General features: G+C 36.3%; 1 protein-coding gene across 4 annotated transcripts in view; it reads left to right on the top strand.

Annotated features, from left to right (window-relative positions):
* Window positions 1-21,642, top strand: part of ATL2 (atlastin GTPase 2) — a gene marked incomplete at both ends in the record, with an annotated part of 40,486 nt that extends 18,844 nt beyond the window's left edge. The window contains 13 exons of one of the 4 annotated variants that reach the window (XM_084235265.1): window positions 3,761-4,005; window positions 9,951-10,085; window positions 10,349-10,453; window positions 13,004-13,054; window positions 13,348-13,404; window positions 13,718-13,810; window positions 15,408-15,546; window positions 16,184-16,311; window positions 17,408-17,464; window positions 18,401-18,472; window positions 19,116-19,547; window positions 20,921-20,935; window positions 21,523-21,642. In XM_084235265.1, the coding sequence (XP_084091391.1) occupies window positions 3,761-4,005; window positions 9,951-10,085; window positions 10,349-10,453; window positions 13,004-13,054; window positions 13,348-13,404; window positions 13,718-13,810; window positions 15,408-15,546; window positions 16,184-16,311; window positions 17,408-17,464; window positions 18,401-18,472; window positions 19,116-19,547; window positions 20,921-20,935; window positions 21,523-21,642 (1,649 nt within the window). Of the gene's footprint in view, window positions 1-3,760; window positions 4,006-9,950; window positions 10,086-10,348; window positions 10,454-13,003; window positions 13,055-13,347; window positions 13,405-13,717; window positions 13,811-15,407; window positions 15,547-16,183; window positions 16,312-17,407; window positions 17,465-18,400; window positions 18,473-19,115; window positions 19,548-20,920; window positions 20,936-21,032; window positions 21,141-21,522 lie in introns of those variants that run through there. The other 3 variants (XM_084235267.1, XM_084235264.1, XM_084235266.1) reach the window with 3 other exon arrangements.
* Between the last annotated feature and the right edge of the window lie 631 nt (window positions 21,643-22,273).

Genomic DNA, 22,273 nt, shown 5'->3' with positions numbered 1-22,273 from the left:
AACATAGGGCCAAAATTCTAAGATGGGAAACAGGTGTGACCTATTCTAAGTCAGTAAGATTTCTTTTGAACAGTAGTGTGATACAAGATGAACCCCGAGGGGAGGCAGAGGCCAGATCATAAAAGACTGTGGAGGCATGTTAAGGAACTTAAGAGTTTCTCCCCCCATCCCTTTTTTTCCTTTGTATTTTCTGGTTACAGTGTGAAACTAATTGAGGATTTTAAGCAGAGATTGAGCATCTTGGAGAGTTTTTATAGAAAGTCAAGTTATAGGTGGGTTAAGATTGGTTAGGAACCTCAGGGGAGGTATTCTTGAGGAAATGATATTTAAGCTGAGACTTAAGGAGTAAGTATGAATCAATTGGGGGAACAACATGGAAAAGAGCATCCCAAGAAGAGGACTATCACCAGTGAAATGAGTTTATAAAGAGCTTAGTAATAGCATAACAATCTAAAAAAAGGGTTGGTTTGTCTATCTGTAGTTTACAGAGGGGAGAGTAGCACCAAATGGGGCAGGAGAGATTTGACAGTACAGGATCTTACTAGGCATGTGTAGGATTTTGATTATTAATTCTTTGTAACAGTGATATTAAAAAGAAGAGTAATATTATTTAGTTTGCTGCTCTGTGGAGGTTACATTGGTTTGGATTAGAGAAGGGGACAAGCAGGGAGACCAGTTAGGTACTGCTCGGAGAGAAAGATGGCAGTGATGGGAACAGGGGTGGCATTAGTAGAGATTTTGAATGAAGACAAATTTTAGACCTTGGTTATTGATTAAATTTACAGATAAGGGAAAGGAGAGTTGTATCAAGGACAGCTCCCTGGTTTGTGCCTAACGAATGGTTGGTGATGTCAGTTTGTAACAGGGTGGTCCCCAGGAAAGGGGGAGGTTCCACGTTCCCTGCCCCACCCAAGGAAGGGTGGAGCTGAGCAGGAGGAGAAGCTGCAGAAGAGACTAAGGAAGGAAGCAGGATGGAGCCAGAAGGAGACCTGGAGGAGGCGCATGGAGCCTAGAGACACGTGAAGAAACTGCGCTTGCCTTTTGGTCGTGGACTGGGTGACACAGATGTGGGTGAGACCCGTGGGGAGGTGACAATGGCAGCTTTTATCTTGATGTTGATTTTGCTCTTTTCCTTCCGGGCTTGTCTGGTTGTTTCTGGCCCTTTTCTGTGGGTCCCCACTGGAAGATGCTTTAGACTTGTGGCAGGCTTTGGGGCCTTGCTCTGGGCCGATCCCATATGGATGGACTTTTACCCACGAGGGGACGGGTAACTTTGGGTGCTTCATTTAGAAACTAGACTCTTTGCCTTATCTGTATTGTTTCCTAGTTTTATTAAAGATCCTTCCCATTAAAGTCTCCTATGTTTTGTGTTGATGCGGCGGATGGCAGAACCCATTTAGAATAGGCAGGTTTGTGGGGCTTGGGCTGCCCCTCTCCCTGTCCTGTAACAAGCTCACAGCTATACTGGTCAGTTGAAATTGACTGTGGCGTTAAGGCATTAAGTAAAGATTTTAAAATTACTGTTACTTTAATAACAAGTGCCTGAGGTGCTTTCTGTAAACTGTATATATTCAACTCCAACTCTCTTAATCATGGTGCCAGCTCTCTGAGATAGGTACTATTATAATCCCCATGTCCGCATGTTACAGGTGAGACAACAGGAACAGAGAAATTGTGACAGGCCTCTTGGCAGTTTGTGTTCCAGTTCATGGTCTTCACCCCTGATTAAGCTTGGAGCTTTTTACCATTCAGATGGTATACTGTTTCGCCATTTTCATGGACTTACCTAATGATGTATTAATTTTAACAATATATGTAGCTTTAATATTGTACCTTACTTTAACTATATTGTACCTTTCCTGAAAAGTTTACTGTTTTGTGCATTCATTTAGCACATCTGTATATCACTGTATAGCTGTATATCACTGAAAAAGGCAGTAGTAATACCCTTTTAATTTACCTGCTAACTACCTTTACTTCCAAAGATGGTCCTTTGAAATTACTTGCTCTTCATTTTGTGTTGTCACTGTTTGCAGCACAATTTGAAATAGTGTTGTTGATTTTGCTGTCTATATAGTTAACTATATTGTATGTACAAAGTATAGTATGTATATAAAGATTTTGCTACATATATGATGTGAAGGTAAAGGTTCTAATAGTCTTGCAAAAAAAAAAAATAAGCTAAATGTTTCTGTAAAGAGATTAAAAGTCCATTCATGTACCTCTATAATCTTTGCTCCGAGAATAGTGTTTCATGTGCATAAGGTGTCGTTGCACTGTTGCCTAATCATGTGCCGCTTCTCGTGACTGGTTGTCTGCTTGAGAGGAGGGACTGTCACAGTATTAAACACAGTAGATTCTGTATTATCTCTGGCACTTAGTAAACAGGCTCAAGGGAAGAGTCTCTCAAAAAATTGATAATAAGAGGACAAGGTCCCCAGGAATAATTTGTTGCTACTTGATATCAAGCTGTTGATAGGGAAGAATGCCAGACAAGGTATATAACCGCTGGAACTAACTATGCAGTTGTGTTTTTTAAAGATCAGAAACCTAAACTATAGAAATTTGTCCATGCTATACATGTTGTGTAGTTGTTTCTTCACTCCTTTATCCCTGTTCAGTAACGTTTTTCTGTAAAGTTTATTGTCTTTTGGTGTGCCATGATGAGTAAAGGACACATTTATATAGCTATTTTTAAGGAGCTTTGTAACCTTGAAGTACTGCCTAGTGTTTGGTGAAAAAGAGCCCATAGGTATATGAAACTATGGGATGTAACTATACCTCACTGAGCATTGTCTCCCAACAAAACAATCCTGTGCTTTGCTTTAATAAGACAGGCTATACTCTTATGTTTTTCTTAATAGGGACCTGTTAAATAGATCATGTAATACGTGGAAACTTCGTAGATTTTAACTTAGCCCTTTAAGTTTCAGAATGAAAAATACTGTTTATAGTTCACAGATACATGTTTTAATCATTGTTTAAAATGATTACCTGGAGGGCCTCCCCGGTGGCGCAGCGGTTGAGCGCTGGGTTGCGAAGCTGCCCGCAGCCTCTGCGGCACCGGTTCGATCCCCGGCTGCTCCCCGGCCACCGGAGGAGGATCCCACATGGCGCGCAGACCTCTCCTGCCGCCCGCTGCTCCCCTCAGCAGTGTACTTCGGTCCTTCTGCCTGCTCTGCTCCCCACTCTGGCTCTGGTGAATTCTCTCACCTTCCCTCGCTTCTGACTGTACCCAGTGCATGTATAAACAAAACAAACAAACAAATAAATAAATAAAACATGCCTCTATTAAAAAAAAAAAATAAAAAAAAAAATAAAAAAAAATAAAATGATTACCTGGAATAGTTTTCTAGGTGATACCTGTGGGGAAAATTGGGATCTGAATTTCTAGGTGAAATTGATTTTTCTCCCCTTCTGAATCTAGTTTCTGTATGGTTGGTGTAACAGGAGTTGTTTATAGAATAATGCAGTGCTCAAGAACAGCTGTCCATAATTTAGCTGTTCAGTTTAATTGAGACAGAGGCCACAGTTAGTATTGCTGTTTACCCATGTATATATAGAGGAAAATTCTATAAGTTTTCTTGGTCCTAATATAGAGGGAGTGAGAAATCTAATGCATCCTTAAACATCACTTTTTAATTATTTTCACATGGGGGGGAAGGGAAATGTTACTTGAAATTTTGCTTCAGTTGTGATCCTTCAGGAAAAGTTTGTAGTGCAGTGATTAATGTAACCTGTTTCTCTTTTTTAATTTTAGGTGAGGATTATGAAGATGATGACCTAGTAAATTCTGATGAGGTTATGAAGAAACCATGTCCAGTGCAGATTGTTCTTGCTCATGAAGATGACCATAACTTTGAGCTTGATGAAGCAGCTTTGGAAAAGATACTGCTGCAGGAGCACATACGAGATCTTAACATAGTAGTGGTATCCGTGGCAGGAGCTTTTCGTAAAGGGAAATCATTTCTATTGGACTTCATGCTTAGATATATGTATAACAAGGTAAGTAGTGTTTTTTAAATTGAACTCAGTTTTAAAAATGCCGGCTAATCCTGTTTAAAAGTAATGTCCTAAAGTTTCAGTTTCTCCCCTGTTGTTATCTTGGTCACTTCTACAATAATGGGTGAAGAGTAGTTTACTAAGAGACTATGTGAAAGTACATCTGTGTATCTCAAATAAGTTATCGTCAGTGACTGTTACTTTTTTTTTTTTTTAAGATTTATTTATTTATGCATACAAGAACTGGGGTGTAAGCCAGAGGTGCAGGGGGTGAGAGGATTCAACAGAGTAGGGAACAGAACAGGCAGATCCACTGAAATTCACTGCTGAGGGGCTCTAGCAGTTGGCGAGGCAGGAGAGTCCTGCTGTGCCATGTCGGTTTCTTCCTGGCCGGCCAGGAATTGAACTCTTGCTGCAGTAGCTGGCGATAGCTTGATAGTGCACTTTAACCCCTGTGCCACCAGGGAGCCCCAATTTTTTGTATATATATATATATCTTCCCAATTTTCACAGCACATGTGATCTTTCATTGATATTACATTATTTCCTGGCTGGTTTAACCTCTGTCAAAAGTGGGCCTTGTCTTTATTACTGTGGCTCCCATGACTAATACAGTAATTGGTCTATATCTTCCTTTCTCTATACATTTTCACCTTTTTAATGGTATCAGGTGATTTTTCCCCTCCTGTTCCTTGACTCTGACTTCTGGATATTGTATTACTTCACTGCAATGTATTGATTCCAAGTTGGTCATAGACAATAGATGTTAGAATGGGAAGATAACTTAGATCACTTGTTTAGTAATGACAGATAATTTTTACCTCCGGTGCGATTTCTGATTCCACCTCTGATCATTTCGTGGGAGTAGCCATCCACACATCTGTCTTGTATTGTCACTTTCTGAACTAGTGAAATCTCTCCTTTCTTGGGGAGATACTGAAGCCACAGAAAAGTTATGATGGTCTGAGTGTGGTTATATACCTAGTTAGTGGTTTCTAAACAGCAGTGTGCTTAGAATGTTCATTTGTAAGATTTCCCTATAGAATTCCTGATATAAATCTTATTCTGGTTTGTGAATTAAAAATTACAAACTTTTTTTTTTTTTTAGGATAGCATGCCACTAATTATAATAATTTAGTGGTGGGTCATGCTTTTCCTAGGAGATGACAATAAGGAAAAATAACAGTGGGGCAGCTTTGGATGTGTTTCATTCCCCTGTGTGCCTAGGAGGGTGGCGGGCTGCCTAAAGAAGTAGGACATAAGCAATGGGTCATCCTGACTTAGTAGGTCTTCTGTATTGATCCAAGTTACTGCATCCAAGGATGCAGTTCACTAAAGGAGTGAAACGTGAACATTTTATTTTGTGATTTAGAAATAGATGAGTATTGGGCCTCCCCGGTGGCGCAGCGGTTGAGCACTGGGTTGCGAAGCTGCCCGCGGCCTCCGTGGCGCCGGTTCAGTCCCTGGCTGCTCCCCGGCCACCAGAGGAGGGTCCCACATGGCACGCAGACCTCTCCTGCCGCCCGCTGCTCCCCTCAGCAGTGTACTTCGGTCCTTCTGCCTGCTCTGCTCCCTGCTCTGGCTCTGGTGAATTCTCTCACCCTCCCGTGCTTCTGACTGTACCCAGTGCATGTAGAAACAAAAACAAACAAACAAACAAATAAATAAATAAAGCATGCCTCTATTTAAAAAAAAAATTAAAAAAGAAATAGATGAGTATTTTAATTTTGGATCATAACAGTTGGATAGAAACAAAAACACTAGCTATTATTTTTTTTTTTAGCTAAGATTATGCTGTGACTTTTACCAGTTTTTTGCTAATTAGGGAAATTCTGGTTTTTAGGTTTCATTTTCTTGTGAAATAGTCTCTTGGATAGTTAGTTTTTGAATTGCTACATGTATTAGGAAAGTTAAGTTTTATCTGAAGTTACAGGAAGAAAGAAAAAATTAGCCTTTTGTAAACTTGAGAGGTGAATTAAAAGTTTTTCTAGAATAAAATTTCTTATGTTGAATTGATACTTTGTTATAGTTAAACTTTTATTGGGAAATAGAGACTCTCTGACTTATAGAATATAGACTGACTTATGACAGTCATGATGACTGCCAGGCAGGAGGTAAACTGCAGGAATTCAAGTACTGATGATACACTAGTCATTCTCAAAAAGTTATGAAATGAAAAATGATAACAATTTATGTAAGAATTATTAAGTTGATTAGGTCAGTCTTTTAAAACAAAATCACATGTGTGGGCAGTCACATAACTGGAGATTAAGATCTGTAATGGGAGACAGAATTGATGATGCCGGTGGCAGAGAGATTAACTTCTCACTCTAAAGTATTTGTGTATAGTCAGTATTCTATGCCTTTTCCTTTTTAATGCTGACTTGGTTAATTGGGGGTGGAGTTGAGGCAAATGTATGTATTTTTCCTTTGTTTAAATTTTCCTTTGAAGTAGAATTTACATGCAGAAGAGTGCGCAGATCTTGTATACAGCTTGATGAAATTGTATGTATGTGTGCACCCGTATCACCCCTATCCAGATGAAATATAAGAAATGCCCCCACTCCTCTCCCCCTTATATTCCTCCTTTTTAGTATCTACCCCCAAAAGGTGACCGATATTGTAAACTCCCTCTATGTGGACTAGTTTTGCCTATTTTTAAACTTCACACAAGTGAAATTACACAATTGGGGTTTGTGTTTGATTTTACTTCATTAACATTTTGTCTATGAAATGTACTCATGGTTTTGCGTTTTTGTTATCTTAATGTGCCACTACAGTGATTATACTGGATTTTATTTATCCATTTAACTGTCAAAGGATGTTTGCTTTGATCTCATACCTTTTATGAAGCCGATTTTTGTGACTCACTGCTTCCACAGTGAAGTAGGTTATTGCAATGTCAATAGGAAGTCAGAAAAATGCTGATCAAATTTTCATGTAAAAAATAGTTTCAATTGTAGGAGTCAGTTTAGAAAGGTTAAAACTTAATTTAGTATAATTAAGTTGTATAAATGTGTGTAAAAGTTAATGTGGGATATTTTGAAAATAAGTAATGATAGTTGCTAGTTGAACTTTTCTAGACAAAGCATTCTTTTTTAAAAAAATATATAATTCTTACATCATTTTTCATTTTTGCACAATGTATGCATTTTCATTTTGGTTATATTCTCCATACAATTGCCCCCACCCCCTATTTTGACCCTGATCCCCCCACCCCCACCGTAGTGTGTTTACAGTTACTTGTTGATTTTGATTTTTTCTTTATTATAGTCTTTTTCCTGGCCCCTTATTTAGGTTTTCTAAATTCCTGCTATGAGTGAGACCATCCGGTATTTTTCTTTTTCTTTCTGGCTTATTTTGCTGAGCATGATCCCTTCCAGCTCCATCCATGTTGCTGCAAATTGCATGAGTATATCTTTTTGATTGCTGAGTAATATTCCATTATATATATATATCACGTCTTCTTGATCCAGTCATCTATTTTCGGGCATTTGGGTTGTTTCCATAGCTTAGCTATTGTAAATAGAGCTGCTGTAAACATAGGGGTGCAGGTGCTCTTTGGAATTAATGTTTCTGTGTCCTTTGGGTAAATACCTAGGAGTGGAATTGCTGGATCCTATGGAAGCTCTATGTTTAGTAGGTCCAGAAATCTCCACACAGCTCTCCATAGTGGTTGGACCAGTTTGCACTCCCACCAACAGTGCACGAGAGTTCCTTTTTCTCCACACCCTCGCCAACATTTGTTGTTGCTAGTTTTTTTAATATGTGCCATTCTCACTGGTGTGAGATGGTATCTCATGGTAGTTTTGATTTGCATTTCCCTGGTTACAAGTGATGTTGAACATTTTTTCATATGCCTGTTGGCCATTTGCATTTCCTCTTCAGAGAAGTTTCTTTTTAGCTCTTCTGCTCATTTTTTGACTGGATTATTTATTTTGTTTTTGTTGAGTCTCATCAGCTCTTTGTAGATTTTTGTGATCAGTCCATTATCGTTAGTGTTGTGTGCAAAAGTTTTCTCCCAGTCGGTGGGGTTTCTCTGTTTTGGTTATTGTCTCTTTTGCTGGGCAGCAGCTCTTTAATTTGATGTAGTCCCAGCTGTTAGATAAAGCATTCTTAATGCTGTACAGCCTTGCTTTGACTTTTCTGTCATACTTTGTCCTTTTATTTTTAAAAAAGATTTATTTTTATTTATTTATGCATACGCGAACTGGGATGTAGCAGGAGGTGAGAGGATTCACCAGAGACAATGGGAGAAGAACAGGCAGATTTAATGAAATAACTGCTGAGGGGAGAAGCGGGAGAGACTGGACAGGTCTGCTGCACCTTACATGGTTAACTCCCTGCCTGGGGATCAAACTCAGGCTGCAGCGGTGATAGTGCTGAGACTTAACCCCTAGGCCACTTCCTATTTTTTCTTTTTGAAACTTTATTATTATAAAGAATTTTAGTCACTTGAAAGTAGATACAGTATAATAAATGTCCACTGATAATTTTAGCAATTGTCAATTTCATCCCTCTCTTTTCATCCATACCCTAACTCATTTCATACCTTCTTATTATTACAACGTATTCAGATGTTATTTCATTTGTAAGTAATTTAGTATTTATCACTTTAAAGATAAAGGCTTTTTTGAGATATTATAGTAATATCATACATAAAAGAATCCAAGAGAATTTTGTTATTGATTGGATTGGTAAACTACAGGGGATGGGAGTTTTGTGGGCTAATAATTATAGATGGTTTAAAGTTTGAGGCTGAGTTTTCACATTAGGTAATGGACTAGATGATGCTTTCCTCCCGTTTATACCAGCTTTTTTAATAAACGACTTCATTCCTTATTGAACCTACCTTAAACATCTTTTCTCACCCTTGATTTGAGCTTTACTGTTTGTTTTGGAGTATGTGTTCAAGCTATTAGAAGTATTTCTGAAACAAAGGAATCTTTTCTGTGGAATACTTTAAAGGGTATGGGATATAGGAATCTTGACATCTGACTAAAGTTAACTAATTTATTGTGACCTAGGTTAATATTTCCAGACAAATTACTTATGAACAACTTTAGCTCTGTGGTTAGCATTTCATTATGAAGAATTTTAAACATAACCTCAAAATAGAATAGTGTAGCAAACCCTAGTTTACCTATCAGTATTTTCCTCCTTGATGCCCTTACCCCCCTTTTTCTTCTGGAATATTTTAAGCAAGTGTCAAATGTATCCTTTCACCATAAATAACAGTCTCTAACAGATAATGACTATTATTATTATTATTATTATTATTATTATTATTATTATTATTATTTTGGCATAATCACAATATTATTATCACACCTAACAATCATGTTTGCCCCTGTTTAACACCATCTACTACAATATCCAGTCTGAATCACATTTCCCTGTTGATTTTGAAAAAGACTTTTTTTCCTTACATTTGGATTGTTTGGATCAGATTCCAAACAAGTCTCATGGTTATTTTTAAAGTTGATACTCTTTTTAAAGAGAAAATTAAAGCAGTGTGAAAACATTTTAGTATAAGCTATTCTAAGAGAACTGTGCTATTTTGACAGCCATTCTGTCTAGAACTTAGTTTTGTTTTTCTGTGCAAGGAGATGTCAAAATGGCTGTGGAAACTATTTTTTATAATTTAAAAATGTTACTGGGAATCTTTCCAAAAGGGGGAAAAGTGTGTGTGATCCCACTTATCTAGACGCCTAGAGAGTAAATAGCGAACAGCTTTAAGGCATTTCAGGTTTGACACCATATCTCCTGCAAAGCACCCCAGAAGAGATTTGGGGCTGCATGTGTAACTACTGGCATAATGTTGCAGTGTATTTTCTGTCTCTGGACTAGCTTCCTCATCTGTAAAACAAGGAATGGGTGATTTCTTACATTCTTTTTTCGTTTTTAAATTTTGTGTTTTACTTTACATTTATGCTTGACTTAAACAGGATTCTCAAAGTTGGATTGGTGGAAACAATGAACCACTGACTGGCTTTACATGGCGAGGTGGCTGCGAAAGAGAAACAACGGGCATACAAGTCTGGAATGAAGTGTTTGTGATTGACCGACCTAATGGAACAAAAGTAAAATGCTATTTTCACATTACTGTTTTTCTCTCTTGTACTCTTACTTAAGCTATTTTCTGGTATTAAAGCTCCAACAGCACAGAACTAGCAATATCTGATAACCTTAATGAATATGGATTATTATGTCAAAAATGCATGATATTTACCAGAGTACTTTTCTTGACTTAGTATCTGATTTCAACATTTATCATTTCTACTTGATCTTTATAGTAACTTTTAGTGAATATTTTACTTAGTATTTTAAACCTTTATATTCATAGGTGGCTGTGCTGCTAATGGATACACAGGGTGCCTTTGATAGCCAGTCAACTATCAAAGACTGTGCAACAGTGTTTGCTCTGAGCACTATGACTAGCTCTGTCCAGGTGAGACATGTGGTACTGGGCTTGACCAATCCACATGATTCTAATATCTTTGCTCTTCCTCAAGATGCCTTTTGAATGAAGGGGAAAGAGATTAAAATTAAGGAGCTATTTATATTTCTTATTGGTCATTTACATTTTCACTCTTGGGGTTGACTCACAATGTGAAATTTTTTAATTGGAGTGCTTATCAAGAGAGGAAGCAATAATCCCATAGCCAGTCTTCCTAGTTTGTCATTATAGAATCCGTTCTTTTTTTTTTTTAAAGAAAGAAAAAAGATAATGCATGTTATACTTAATTGAATCAAGTTATTTGCCTGCCAGGCACAGAGTTCATCTTTATTTTTTAGTTAGCCAAACAAGCCAAGTAATTAGCCTTAGTTTTCTACTTTATCTATGACAACTAGTATTCAATTATATGAACTAATGAAGTTAGAGGCACAAGAATTAATTCATACTTAGGAAACAAGTGATATTTGTGTTAAACAAATGTATAGACAAATCTAAAAAGGGGTAATATCCTTTGTTTTTCACTTATTCTGTCTGTATCCTAATTGTGTTTGATGTTCTGTCAAGTTCTAGTCTGTTCAAGCTAGGCTTTTTCTTTCCTGTATAATTTAGACTGATTGGACTGAATTTAAACCACCACATGTCATTTTGTATTTCTTGACTTTACCATTTTTGAGATCAGCTGACACTTCTGGCTGAAAAATGTATCATTAAAGTACAGTGTTGGGCCCAGCTGGGATGAAGTATCAAGTATACTTGCAGATGTTTAAAAAAAGGATGTGCTTTTCCTGAGATAAGAAATGTTTCTTGTCACTGGTAGATTATAGGTGTTACCTGTCACAGTGTCTTGGAACTTTTATAATACTTGGGAATACTTCACATGACCTGTCTGCATAAGTTCCCATTTCCTTCCTCAATTTGAAGTGTAACTGTCAGAGTGGAAAGAAAGTTTAAAAAGAGGAGTGCTTTTCAGCTTGACTTCTGTTTATTATAGGACTTGGGCTCTCTGTCATTGCCAATTAAGTGACGCTATAAAGGATTCTTAAAGTCTCTTTTTTCCATTTTGTTCTTCATCTTTTTGTCTGATCTTGCAATGTCACAACTGCCATTTCTTTGAGGCAAGCAGAAATTACATCTTTGTGTTTATATTATTACATTATAGCCTCTCATGTTAGTTGGTTTTAGTATATGCCTTAAATTGTCATGAGGGAATTGTCTGTCCCAAAACTTGTACTTTGGTGTCTTCTTGTTTAGTTATGCAACTTTATGATAGGAGGAGTTCTAGCTTTGGACAACATTTAAAGGTACTCAAACTCTTTGTTGTCTATAAAATAAGGATTTCACCTATCTTGTTTATCTCAAATGTGGTTGTTGTATACGGTTAGAAGTGAGATAATGCATAAGAAAGTGCTCTGTAAGCTACTGATAATCAAGAAGATTAAAATTATTTTTATTATTGCCTTCTTCCTGATCTTTGAAGCTGAATTTCTTTCCTTCATTACATGAGCTTTCTGGCTACTAGATCAATAACAAGTTGATCCTCCTGGCATGTAATTATTGAGCATCTATTAAATACAAGGCAGTATGGTAAGAACTAATGATCAAAGGTAAACACATCTTCTCTATTTACTATTTGCAACCTGGTCCTGTGTTGCATCTCGATCTATTTTCTAACAACTCAGACCCATATGGCTAGGAATAGGTTGATTATGCTTTCAGGTTGTCTTGTTTGAAATCAGTCAGCTGAAAATATTTTAGTTTTGCTGGTCTATATTGGCTATTTATATTCTTGACCTCCAAGTGGTTCAGCTAGCTTATCACTTATCTGCTGTTAGAACAGATTTTTCTGTTTTTGGAGTAACCCTGTTTTCTTACACACCTTAGCAGAGATGACATCTAGGGATACCCACTTTTTTCCTCTGGTGACCTAAATCACCTTTTAAAGGTCTGACTCAGCAACTGAACCTAGTGAATCTTTTCTCCAGTTTCCCTTTCCTGAGAATCTTTGGACTTTCCATTATCAGCTCTGGGATTTGTGCCTTGGAACACTTCTAAAAATTCTAGAAAGGGCAAGGGTGCCATCTACTGTTGCACAAGCTGGTGAGAATTTCATGTTGTGTAGTTTGAGGATTTTCTACACAAGTAAAAAGAGACCACATTAGAACTGATGGTAGTCAAGGCATCCAGTGAATACTCTGAAGTGTTTATTCCAGGGAGGACTGTGCCTCTCATATTTGTTGACATAGAAAAATGTGGAAATAGTTTTCACTTTTTTCTTTGAGGAGAAAAAGAAACTGCATAATACACTTCATTTTTATGGCTGCCATTTTCTAGACTTCCATTTTTGTGTGTTGATATTTTTTACATAATTTACTACCATTACTTCCCTCTTAATGTTTACCCTGATGGTAAGAAAAAAGAGAAAATCCTTTTCGCATGCCACTGGTTAAGATAGTGGCTCAGCCATTCATTTGTGCTGAGGTATAAAATAGCCTTTATTTCCACAAGTTATACACAAATAATAACAAAATTTTCTTTTAACAGGTATATAATTTGTCTCAGAATATTCAAGAAGATGATCTTCAACATTTGCAAGTACGTAGTCTCAAAGAATATTCAAAACTTAATTCCCACTTTATTGTGAATTTATGTCTTAGACGCCTATAACATGGTAGAAGATTGACTATTCTGTGATTTTAAATCACAGATGTATGACTGAAGTAGAAGTAGAAGAGATTTTAATATATGTCTGGTGTGTTAAAAAATGAAGTGCTTGAACTCCCAATTTTTTTTAAACATTCTGATATCTGGTGGTCTGATATAGAACAGTTTTATAAATGTCTTTCAATCTCTTTGGGGGCGTTATTTTAAATAATTTGATTTAATAGTTATTTACAGAGTATGGCAGACTTGCAATGGAAGAAATCTACCAGAAACCATTTCAGGTAAATAAGTATTTTATCATTTAAAAATCTATTCCTAAAGGGATAAATAACTTTAAAAATCCTTTGTTATTGCCTGTGGTGACATCTCCTTATATACAGTGAGGTTCTCAAATGGAGGCAATTGTTTGGTATAGGGGTTGCCGGTGGTATTGATTTAGGTAAACCCTTCAGATAATTATGAGCAATACTAACCATTTGGTGACTATAACTTCTGATAAAGATTATTTAGCGGAGATGGGGAGGCTTCAGTTGTTGAAGTAATGATTTTTGTAAAATTTTGTAAGAAATGATTTTTTTTTTTTTAAATCTTTAGACATTAATGTTCTTGATTCGAGATTGGAGTTACCCTTATGAACATTCATATGGTTTGGAAGGTGGAAAACAATTCCTTGAAAAGAGATTGCAGGTAAGCCCCCATTTTTTAAAGAGAACAGAAGCACCCAACCAGCTAGAGGAGCGGGCTGCTGCAGTGCTGTGTTGGCCGCTGTTTTCTGCAGTGTCTTTGGAATAGGCCGCATACCTAGGTTAGCCCAGGTGACTTCGGACATGATTCCCCAATGTCCTTGAGTAGAAACTAAGGATAAATATTTCTCTCCACAACCAGCTGCCCTCTAAGTAAATAAAGGATGAAAATTTGAAGGAGACTTAACTTTTCATCTACTTAGATTGCTTGGATGTCTCTTTCTGGCCCAGCTGAGCTGCTGGACATTTGAAGCAGGCCAGATGGTAGAATGTGCATGTGTTGCACATAGATGATGAGTGAGACCCTTATTCCAAGAAGTGGTCTCCCAGAGTGACCACAGATAGATCTACAAGAGGCATTTGTAGACTTCATCTGCTTAAGCCTTTTATGTTTATAATGCAACGATTACCCAGAAAAGTAACTTGCCCTTCGTCACATAACTAATTAATCAATCCAGCTGCATATAGTAGACCTTCCTCCCCACCCACTATCCTGAACTCTAACAGGCTTTGTTTGCTGTTACACTTTTTATGAAAGGATCATACACACTGTGTGTTCTTTTGTATGTCTTCTCCTGCCAAATTATTTGTTTCTGATGTCAGTCCCTATCACTGCATGTTTAGTTTGTTTTTGCTTATTGCTTTGCAGTATTCCATTGTATGGATAGACACGTTTTCTTTTTTACTCTTGATGAAGAGTTAGGTGGTTTGCAGGTTTTGTTGATTATGAATGATGCGGTGGTGTTTTGTTTTTTTCTTTTTTAAGAATAGTATTTGAGAAGAGCCTGGAAAGATATGTGAATGAGTTATATTTGAATAAGTAATTGTTAAAAATAGTGTAAGCTTAAGACTGTCTTCAAGAATATGCATGACAATCTCTTTTCCCAAAATAGTAATAAATAGCATTAATCATGAGTTACTGTTGGGCCTCCCCTGGTGGCTCAGCGGTTGAGCGCTGGGCTGCAAGGCTGCCTGCAGCCTCTGCAGCACCAGTTCATTCCCCGGCGAGAGTCCCACCAAAAAAAAAAAAAAAAAAAAAAAAATCATGAGTTACTGTTTAAACTGCTGACATCCTAACAGATTTCTGAGGTTGTTAGGGCTACACTGGAGCTTTTCACCTTAGCTGTTATTTTGCTCAGGATCTGACCTTTGATTTGTAGGGAAGTTACTACTTTTCTTTCTTTTCTCTTTCCCATTATGTGATAAAGTGATTAAAAGACAACTTCTTATTTTATGGATTGTAAACCATAAAACCACAACTTTTGTATGTTTTAGATATTTGTCTAATTATTGTTTATACTTTTTGGTATCCTTGGCAGTTAACACAGGAAAAAACAACTTTCTTGGTTTAAGACTGAGTGGGGTCTTGCCAAAGTGGTCAGAAATAGGTCTTTGGTAATATTTTACATTATCAAAAAACACCCATCTAGAGTCGCACCTAAGTTGCGTGTTCATGTATGGGAGCGTGTGAGTGTGTGTTTTTAAAAAAATCAGTTTTTCCCTCTTGTGTGCAACCTTCACCCTGTCTCCTTCTCCCTCAGGTTAAACAAAATCAACATGAAGAGCTCCAGAATGTAAGGAAGCACATTCACAATTGTTTCTCAAATCTTGGTTGCTTCCTTTTGCCACATCCTGGTCTTAAAGTTGCAACTAATCCTAGTTTTGATGGGAGATTGAAAGGTGGGAATTCCCATTCTTGCTGAAATCAGAACTTATTTTTTAGAGGCTGAAAGTTTTTTAAAAATACATGGTTGCTTAAATTTTCTGTGTTGTTAATGATATGATTGTCATGTTCTCTGTGGTCTTTCTAGCATACCATTGGTTTGTTGCAAATGCCTAGAATAATGATTAACCTATTTTATGTGGTCTGTGGCTCAGCACCCATGTTCTAAAAATTCTGAAGACTGAGAGAACATTTCAGTATTTCACATGCTTTGCTGTCTGCTAAAAAGTTTTACCTATGCTGTATTGGTGCAGTCAGAATTAATTCTCTCTGTTCAGGGGTGATAGTATAATTTTTTTGTGTGTGTTTTAGTTAATTTAATTAATACATAATGTGAAATTTGTCTTGGTACACCACAATCTTTTTTGTTCAAAGCTGAAAAATTATTGGGGATGAGGGAAAGGGGGAGCAGAGTACGGGATTATATTTTCCCCTAGGGGATAAGATAAATTTTCTTGAATGTGTTTTTTTAAGGAGTTAATCTGGTTAAGATCCTGTGTACTACTGTCTCATGAGACAGAATTGTATGAACATTTACCAGTGAAGACATTTATTTTTTTGCACTAATATGTTGACTAATTTCATGTCCACCAGATATTGATGAGGACTTTAAACGAGAGCTTCGAAATCTGGTTCCATTGCTGCTTGCCCCTGAAAATTTGGTAGAAAAAGAGATCAGTGGATCTAAAGTCACTTGTAGAGATCTTGTAGAATACTTTAAGGTAGGAAAACGCTTAGATTCAAATGGTTGTGTCTAAGTTGGAATTATAGATGATTTATAATTCATGTCTATACAAGAAATTATTTTAAAGCAAAAAAAATTGTAGTTTTTCCTTAATTTGGATGTGTCAGTGTTTAAAGGTATTTAAAAGATTGTAGCAGACAACTTGCATTTCTGTACAGTGATTTTATTTGTTTATAGAATTATCCACCATTTTTTCCAGCTTCAATATGGAGAAAGTTAACATTTGCCATATTACTGTAATACCACCCTGTCATTTGTGAATGATAATAGTTATTAGGAGTACAGTTTTTTTATCTCCAGTTATAAAAGCTTTCTCTCCTTTCTGAGGACTTGATAAGAGGAGCTTGAAAGTAATAAAAGTGTTTTCTGAGCTCAAGTAAATAGGTACAAGATTTATTTTCCTCTACTCTTCCCTAGTTTTTATAGCTTCCTTGCCAGGTCAAGACAATTGTCGAGGGTTGTCTTCAGAGTAAAGAGATATGTGGAAGGGCAAATAACAGTGAATTAAGAGTGTATTTTTGTCCACTTAACAGACACTTAATGATTACTCTCATACTGTCTTTGTGAATTAGAATCAGTAGAAACAATATAATAAATAAAAGAATCAGTAGAAAGTTCAGATGAAAAATTCCTAAATGGAATTACTAAAACTCCCATTTCTTCCTTCTTACTTTTAAATCATAAATTAGTTAATTTCTTTCTTGAACTGAAATACAATATTAAACTGATCAAAGTCAAAAACTAACATTTATTTGAAGCATAGGCAATAGGGCAGATTTATGGTTTTCGTTTCATAAAGTGAATGGTATTTTACCTATAACATTAAAATATGAGATAACTTTTATGGAAGTTGGAATTTAGAAAACATTTCTCTAGGATATTGTTTAGCAGCATTTGTGTTTAATAATATTGAGAAGACAATCAAAAGGAATGAGCGAGTATGATTTTTAAAGTTTAGTCTTTCCTTTGAATAGTGTGAATGAATCATTTTATATTTAATGATTTTTCTTTCTTTGGAGATGTAGAGCCAAATTGCATGACCTATTGATATAATGAGCCTTCTGTATTTTTAGGCTTACATTAAAATTTATCAAGGAGAGGAACTTCCACATCCAAAGTCCATGCTTCAGGTAGTGTGTGTGTGTTTTTACATCTATTTATTTATGAAGGAGAAAAAATTCCTTAGCGATAAATGATGGAAATGGAGTGGTGCGTCTTTGCATGCAAATAAGTTTTAGATACTTAAAACTAACATGTCATGGGCCCAAAAAGTTTTTTTTAATGACGTTTTTGTATCTAGAGATTGTAGACCTTGTACACATAGGCCATCAGAAATAAGAGTACTCAGTACCTTTCCTTACCATGCTGAAAAAGTGGAGGAAATTTTCTGTGGCAGAAGATGACTTTATGTGGGTCCTTCTGAACTAAGTTGCTTTGTTCTCTGAGTCCTTGACAATAAATGCTGTTTTGAAATAACTAATTTTCTGTTGTTATTAATGATGTAGAGCAGCTTCTAGTGAATATAGATTTTTTTTTTTTCCTTTTGAATTTTTAAAAGATGTACTTTTGGGGCAGTCTTATTTTAACATAGTTCATGTTTTTAAATATTTGCAACTTTGGGCAACTTCTCAGTTTTATAGTGGACTAAACAAGTGTTTCTTCATAAAAATCACATAATCCATTCTGTGAATTTCAACATGTCTCTTGTGTAATACTGATAAAGAGATAGAACCAGAATCAAGATAGTTCTTGATTTTTTGCATCTGGAGACTCAGCACATTTTAGGGTTCTCTCTTTTTAATTTTATTTCCGGAACATGAATGGTAATTTCTACAAACCCCTTTCAACAAACCTAAGCAAAACAAAATTAGGCAGGCAGCCAATTAGAGGCAATCATTCTGCCCTTAATACTGGTGTTCCCTTTCATGGAAAGGAAAGCTGGAAGTTGATAATACTTTCTCTGGTTCATTTTCAGACTTTTTATTGTATATAACTTACTGTAGTTATCAAAATTTATAGAGACATTGAGTATTTTTTGCATAAAATTGGCACATTTTATTTTTTAGGCAACAGCTGAAGCTAATAATCTTGCTGCAGTAGCAGGAGCAAGAGATGTCTATTGCAAAAGTATGGAACAGGTTTGTAACTAAAATTTAAATCTGACACTAGAGTGAAATAAAAGATTTTCCTCTTTAAAAGAATTGGACTAATTTGTGCTCCCTATGCATTGTCATGTGACATCATTGGCTCATTTCCCTTTATCAGTTTTTGCTGGAAATAAATGAAGCCAATAGATCACATGGTTAGAGTGCAGGACACAGGTGGTTAGTTCTTACATAAACTACCCTGAAATGTTTTTTCTGACACGTGATGCATAGTGTTGTTATTGACAGCCTCTGATGGAAGTAACATTTGCTTAAGACCAATAGCAGTGTCTGTACTAAGCTTGCTAATATCTGAGGCATTAATATACCCTTCTTACTCTTTTGCCACCAGTCTTTTGTCCTCTATTGAAATTGGTGAGTGTAGTCAAGTAAACACAGATTGCAGTGTAATTTTTTTTGTATTTACTGGTATTTGTCTTATTTGAAAATTTTATTTTGCCTGAGTAAGTTAAACATGTAAGAAATAAGTCACAATTACATGTGAGGTATTAATGAATACATTTAAAACAATTATAGATGGTTTGATTTTTTTTGAGACTGAAACATGAGCAGGGAATTTCTTTCAGGTATAAATTATTTCTAGCCTGTAATCTGTCCTGTAATCCTGTCTGTCCAGGTATGCGGTGGCGACAAGCCTTACATTGCACCTTCAGATCTGGAGCGAAAACACTTGGATCTCAAGGAAGTGGCTCTTAAACAGTTTCGTTCCGTAAAAAAAATGGGTGGAGATGAATTCTGCCGTCGTTATCAGGACCAGCTTGAGGCTGAAATTGAAGAAACCTATGCAAATTTTATAAAGCACAATGATGGCAAAAACATCTTCTATGCTGCTCGTACCCCTGCCACACTATTTGCAGTCATGTTTGCTATGTATATAATCTCAGGACTGACTGGCTTCATTGGCCTAAACTCTATAGCTGTCTTGTGTAACCTTATCATGGGGTTGGCACTGACATCTCTTTGTACATGGGCATATGTGAAATACTCTGGGGAGTTCAGAGAAATTGGAACAATGATTGATCAGATTGCTGAAACACTATGGGAACAGGTTGGTATTTATCTTTTGGTTTTTCATTAACTAATCTTATCTCTGTGACTTTTTCCCACCCTTACAGCATTTGATACCTACTTTGCTCTATATTAGGACTATCAAAAGGATATTTTCTGGTTTGTTTGGATGTGCAATCTGAATATAAAGTATGAACTGGAGAGGTTTTTTTTTTTTTTCTTTAAAGTCATAATGTGATTATCCTCTGATAGAGTCTTAGCCATAGGCCTGTTTATGCCAGACAGCAGGCAGTGAGAAACGAAAATGTAGTTACTGATTTTTGACGGTAAGCAAAAGAAATTGCTTAATAATATTGGATAGTATTTGGGTCTTTGTTGCCTGCCACGAATAGAGTAGTGATTTGCTATGTACTCCAGGGAACTTCCCTGTAGGAATTTCGTAAGCCAAAGAAACTTTGATCTCTGTACTATGGAAACACTAAGGAAAAGGGACAGTGCCACTGAGAACCATCTTCTTTTAATCATAATCTTTTCCTCAGCCAGAATTCAAATCATGATCTTTTACCTCAAACCAGAATTCAGTCCTACCTGCCAAGTATCTACTATGGAAAGCCATGTGGTGTGTTGTTCAGTTGTTTGCTGGAATTGCCTGTGTACAGAAAGTTCCACTGAAGAATGTTGTCATTAAAATGATCATCGAGATGTGCTTGAGCATCATGTCAAAGGCCAGCATGAAAGCTGCAGATATTATTCATGGACAGTAAAATAGTCATTTTCAGATAGCATTTTTGAATTGATGAAGTTTTGATCTTACTTGAAGACCTGGGATATGAAGGTCCATGATTGTTTTGGCTTTAATTTCAAAGACTGAAGAAATAAACTATTTTTTGAAGAAAGTTGGCTGGATGCTGATTTTCCTGTAATAATGTCATTATGATTTGATAAACTGACCTATTAATTTGGATTCTGTATTTTTTCCTTAGGGCAATGTTTTGTTTATTCAGATTGATTTGGAAACATGCATTTGGATATTTCTTAAATTTAAATTTTTATCTCTGATAAAAATCTCACTACTTCATATTCCTTCGATATTTTCTAACAGAAGATGGTTGAAAAGCTTTCATACAAAATCTTGGACCATTATTTACTGCAACATGAATTTCTTTTTAAAACACAAATTTCAATAATTGCACAATGTCTTCTTTTGGAAACCAGTCAGCTCCTGTATAGCATTGTTTCTGGTATTTTAGAAGTGCCCTTATTACAAGACAATTAAATGGAAGAATCTATAAAGTTTGTAAAGTAATTTTCAATATAGTCAAGGTAAGGTTATCAGTAGTCAGAGAGGGTCTGTGCTGTGTGAAGAAACCTTGTCTAAATTTTTTTTTGCATTTCTCTTTTCTTTTGCTTCAGAGGAGTCCCAGGAAGGTGAGAAACCTACATAGTCTTAAATTCTTGTAGTCTTAAACTCTTTAACTGCACGGCACTCCAAGTCATTCTCCTAACGAATCACTCCATGTTTTAGGTGTTTTCCAAACTGTTTGAAGTTACTAGACGTCGAATGGTCCATCGTGCTCTTTCATCCGCACAGCGACAGCGACTGTCATCTAACAATAACAAGAAGAAAAATTAGACAGTATTTTTACCTTTTTTCTCTATCTGAAGTGTTCACACTTACACATGTAGGACAATAAGCAGGACCGTCTGGGCCGGTCTGCATAAATGCTGTATACATACCAGATTTGATGCTGCATATAGGGTATGGAATTGCACATCCATCTCATAGGAACTGTAAATGGTTTGATTAGGAGGAAAGTAATTTTTGTTGCTTTATGAAGTGTCTAACTGCATTGTTTGTAGCATCATGCCTTTTTTTGGGAGACGCATCTTTTTATTTCCCACATTCCTGGTTATTTTTCATCATTGCTTTGAATTGAATTTTTATATCTATTTTTATATGTAACTCTTTTTTTACCTCATGTTTTTATTTGTTTTGCACATTTCTCATACCACAGGTATTGAAGCCCCTGGGTGATAATTTGATGGAGGAAAACATAAGGCAATCTGTAACAAACTCCATCAAAGCAGGCCTGACTGACCAGGTGTCTCATCATGCCAGATTAAAGACAGACTGACAGTTCATCTCCTCATGGACTCCACTCTCCCTTTTTTTCATGCTTGCTGTACAATGAGAACTCAAATAAAAATAAACCAAAGTTTACAATCAACTGTAGAAGTAGTTTAGTATAACTGGCTTCACAGATGGCTGCCACAGAGTGTGACAATTGTTTGTTGGTTTTAAGCATTCTGTTCACGGCTCCAAAGACACGGAGATTGGCTGAGGAGCGTTAGTTTCATTACGCACATTTGTGCCATGTTTAATCCTTTCCCCCCCTTTTTCTTAATCTAATGTTAGTGAACTTTGTCTTATGTAAAAGGATATTTCAGGGAAATATTTTAAGAAATCTATTCAGAGTCTCTTTAACACAGTGTCCCATTGAAATTTTAATTTTTAGAGAAGTTATGAATCACTGTATCAAGAATCAGATGGGAATGACAATGAAGCCTTTATTGAGCCACTACATTAAAAGTATATATTGCTTTACTGCCTTCAATACCAGTATTACATAAATGCATGTGTCAGAAACTTCACAGCAATCACATGACAACTCTTGTAGCTAAGAAAGTGATTCTGAGGTGTACATTTGTCTTGCCTTTTTAAATTTATAAACCTGCCCTAAAAGGAGATGCATATCTGGGAAACTG

The sequence above is a fragment of the Talpa europaea genome (genome assembly GCF_964194135.1).
Source record: "Talpa europaea genome assembly, chromosome: 6".
Classification (NCBI taxonomy): domain Eukaryota; kingdom Metazoa; phylum Chordata; class Mammalia; order Eulipotyphla; family Talpidae; genus Talpa; species Talpa europaea.
Note: the sequence above shows the minus strand (reverse complement) of the source record. Positions and strands in the feature narration are given on the sequence as shown.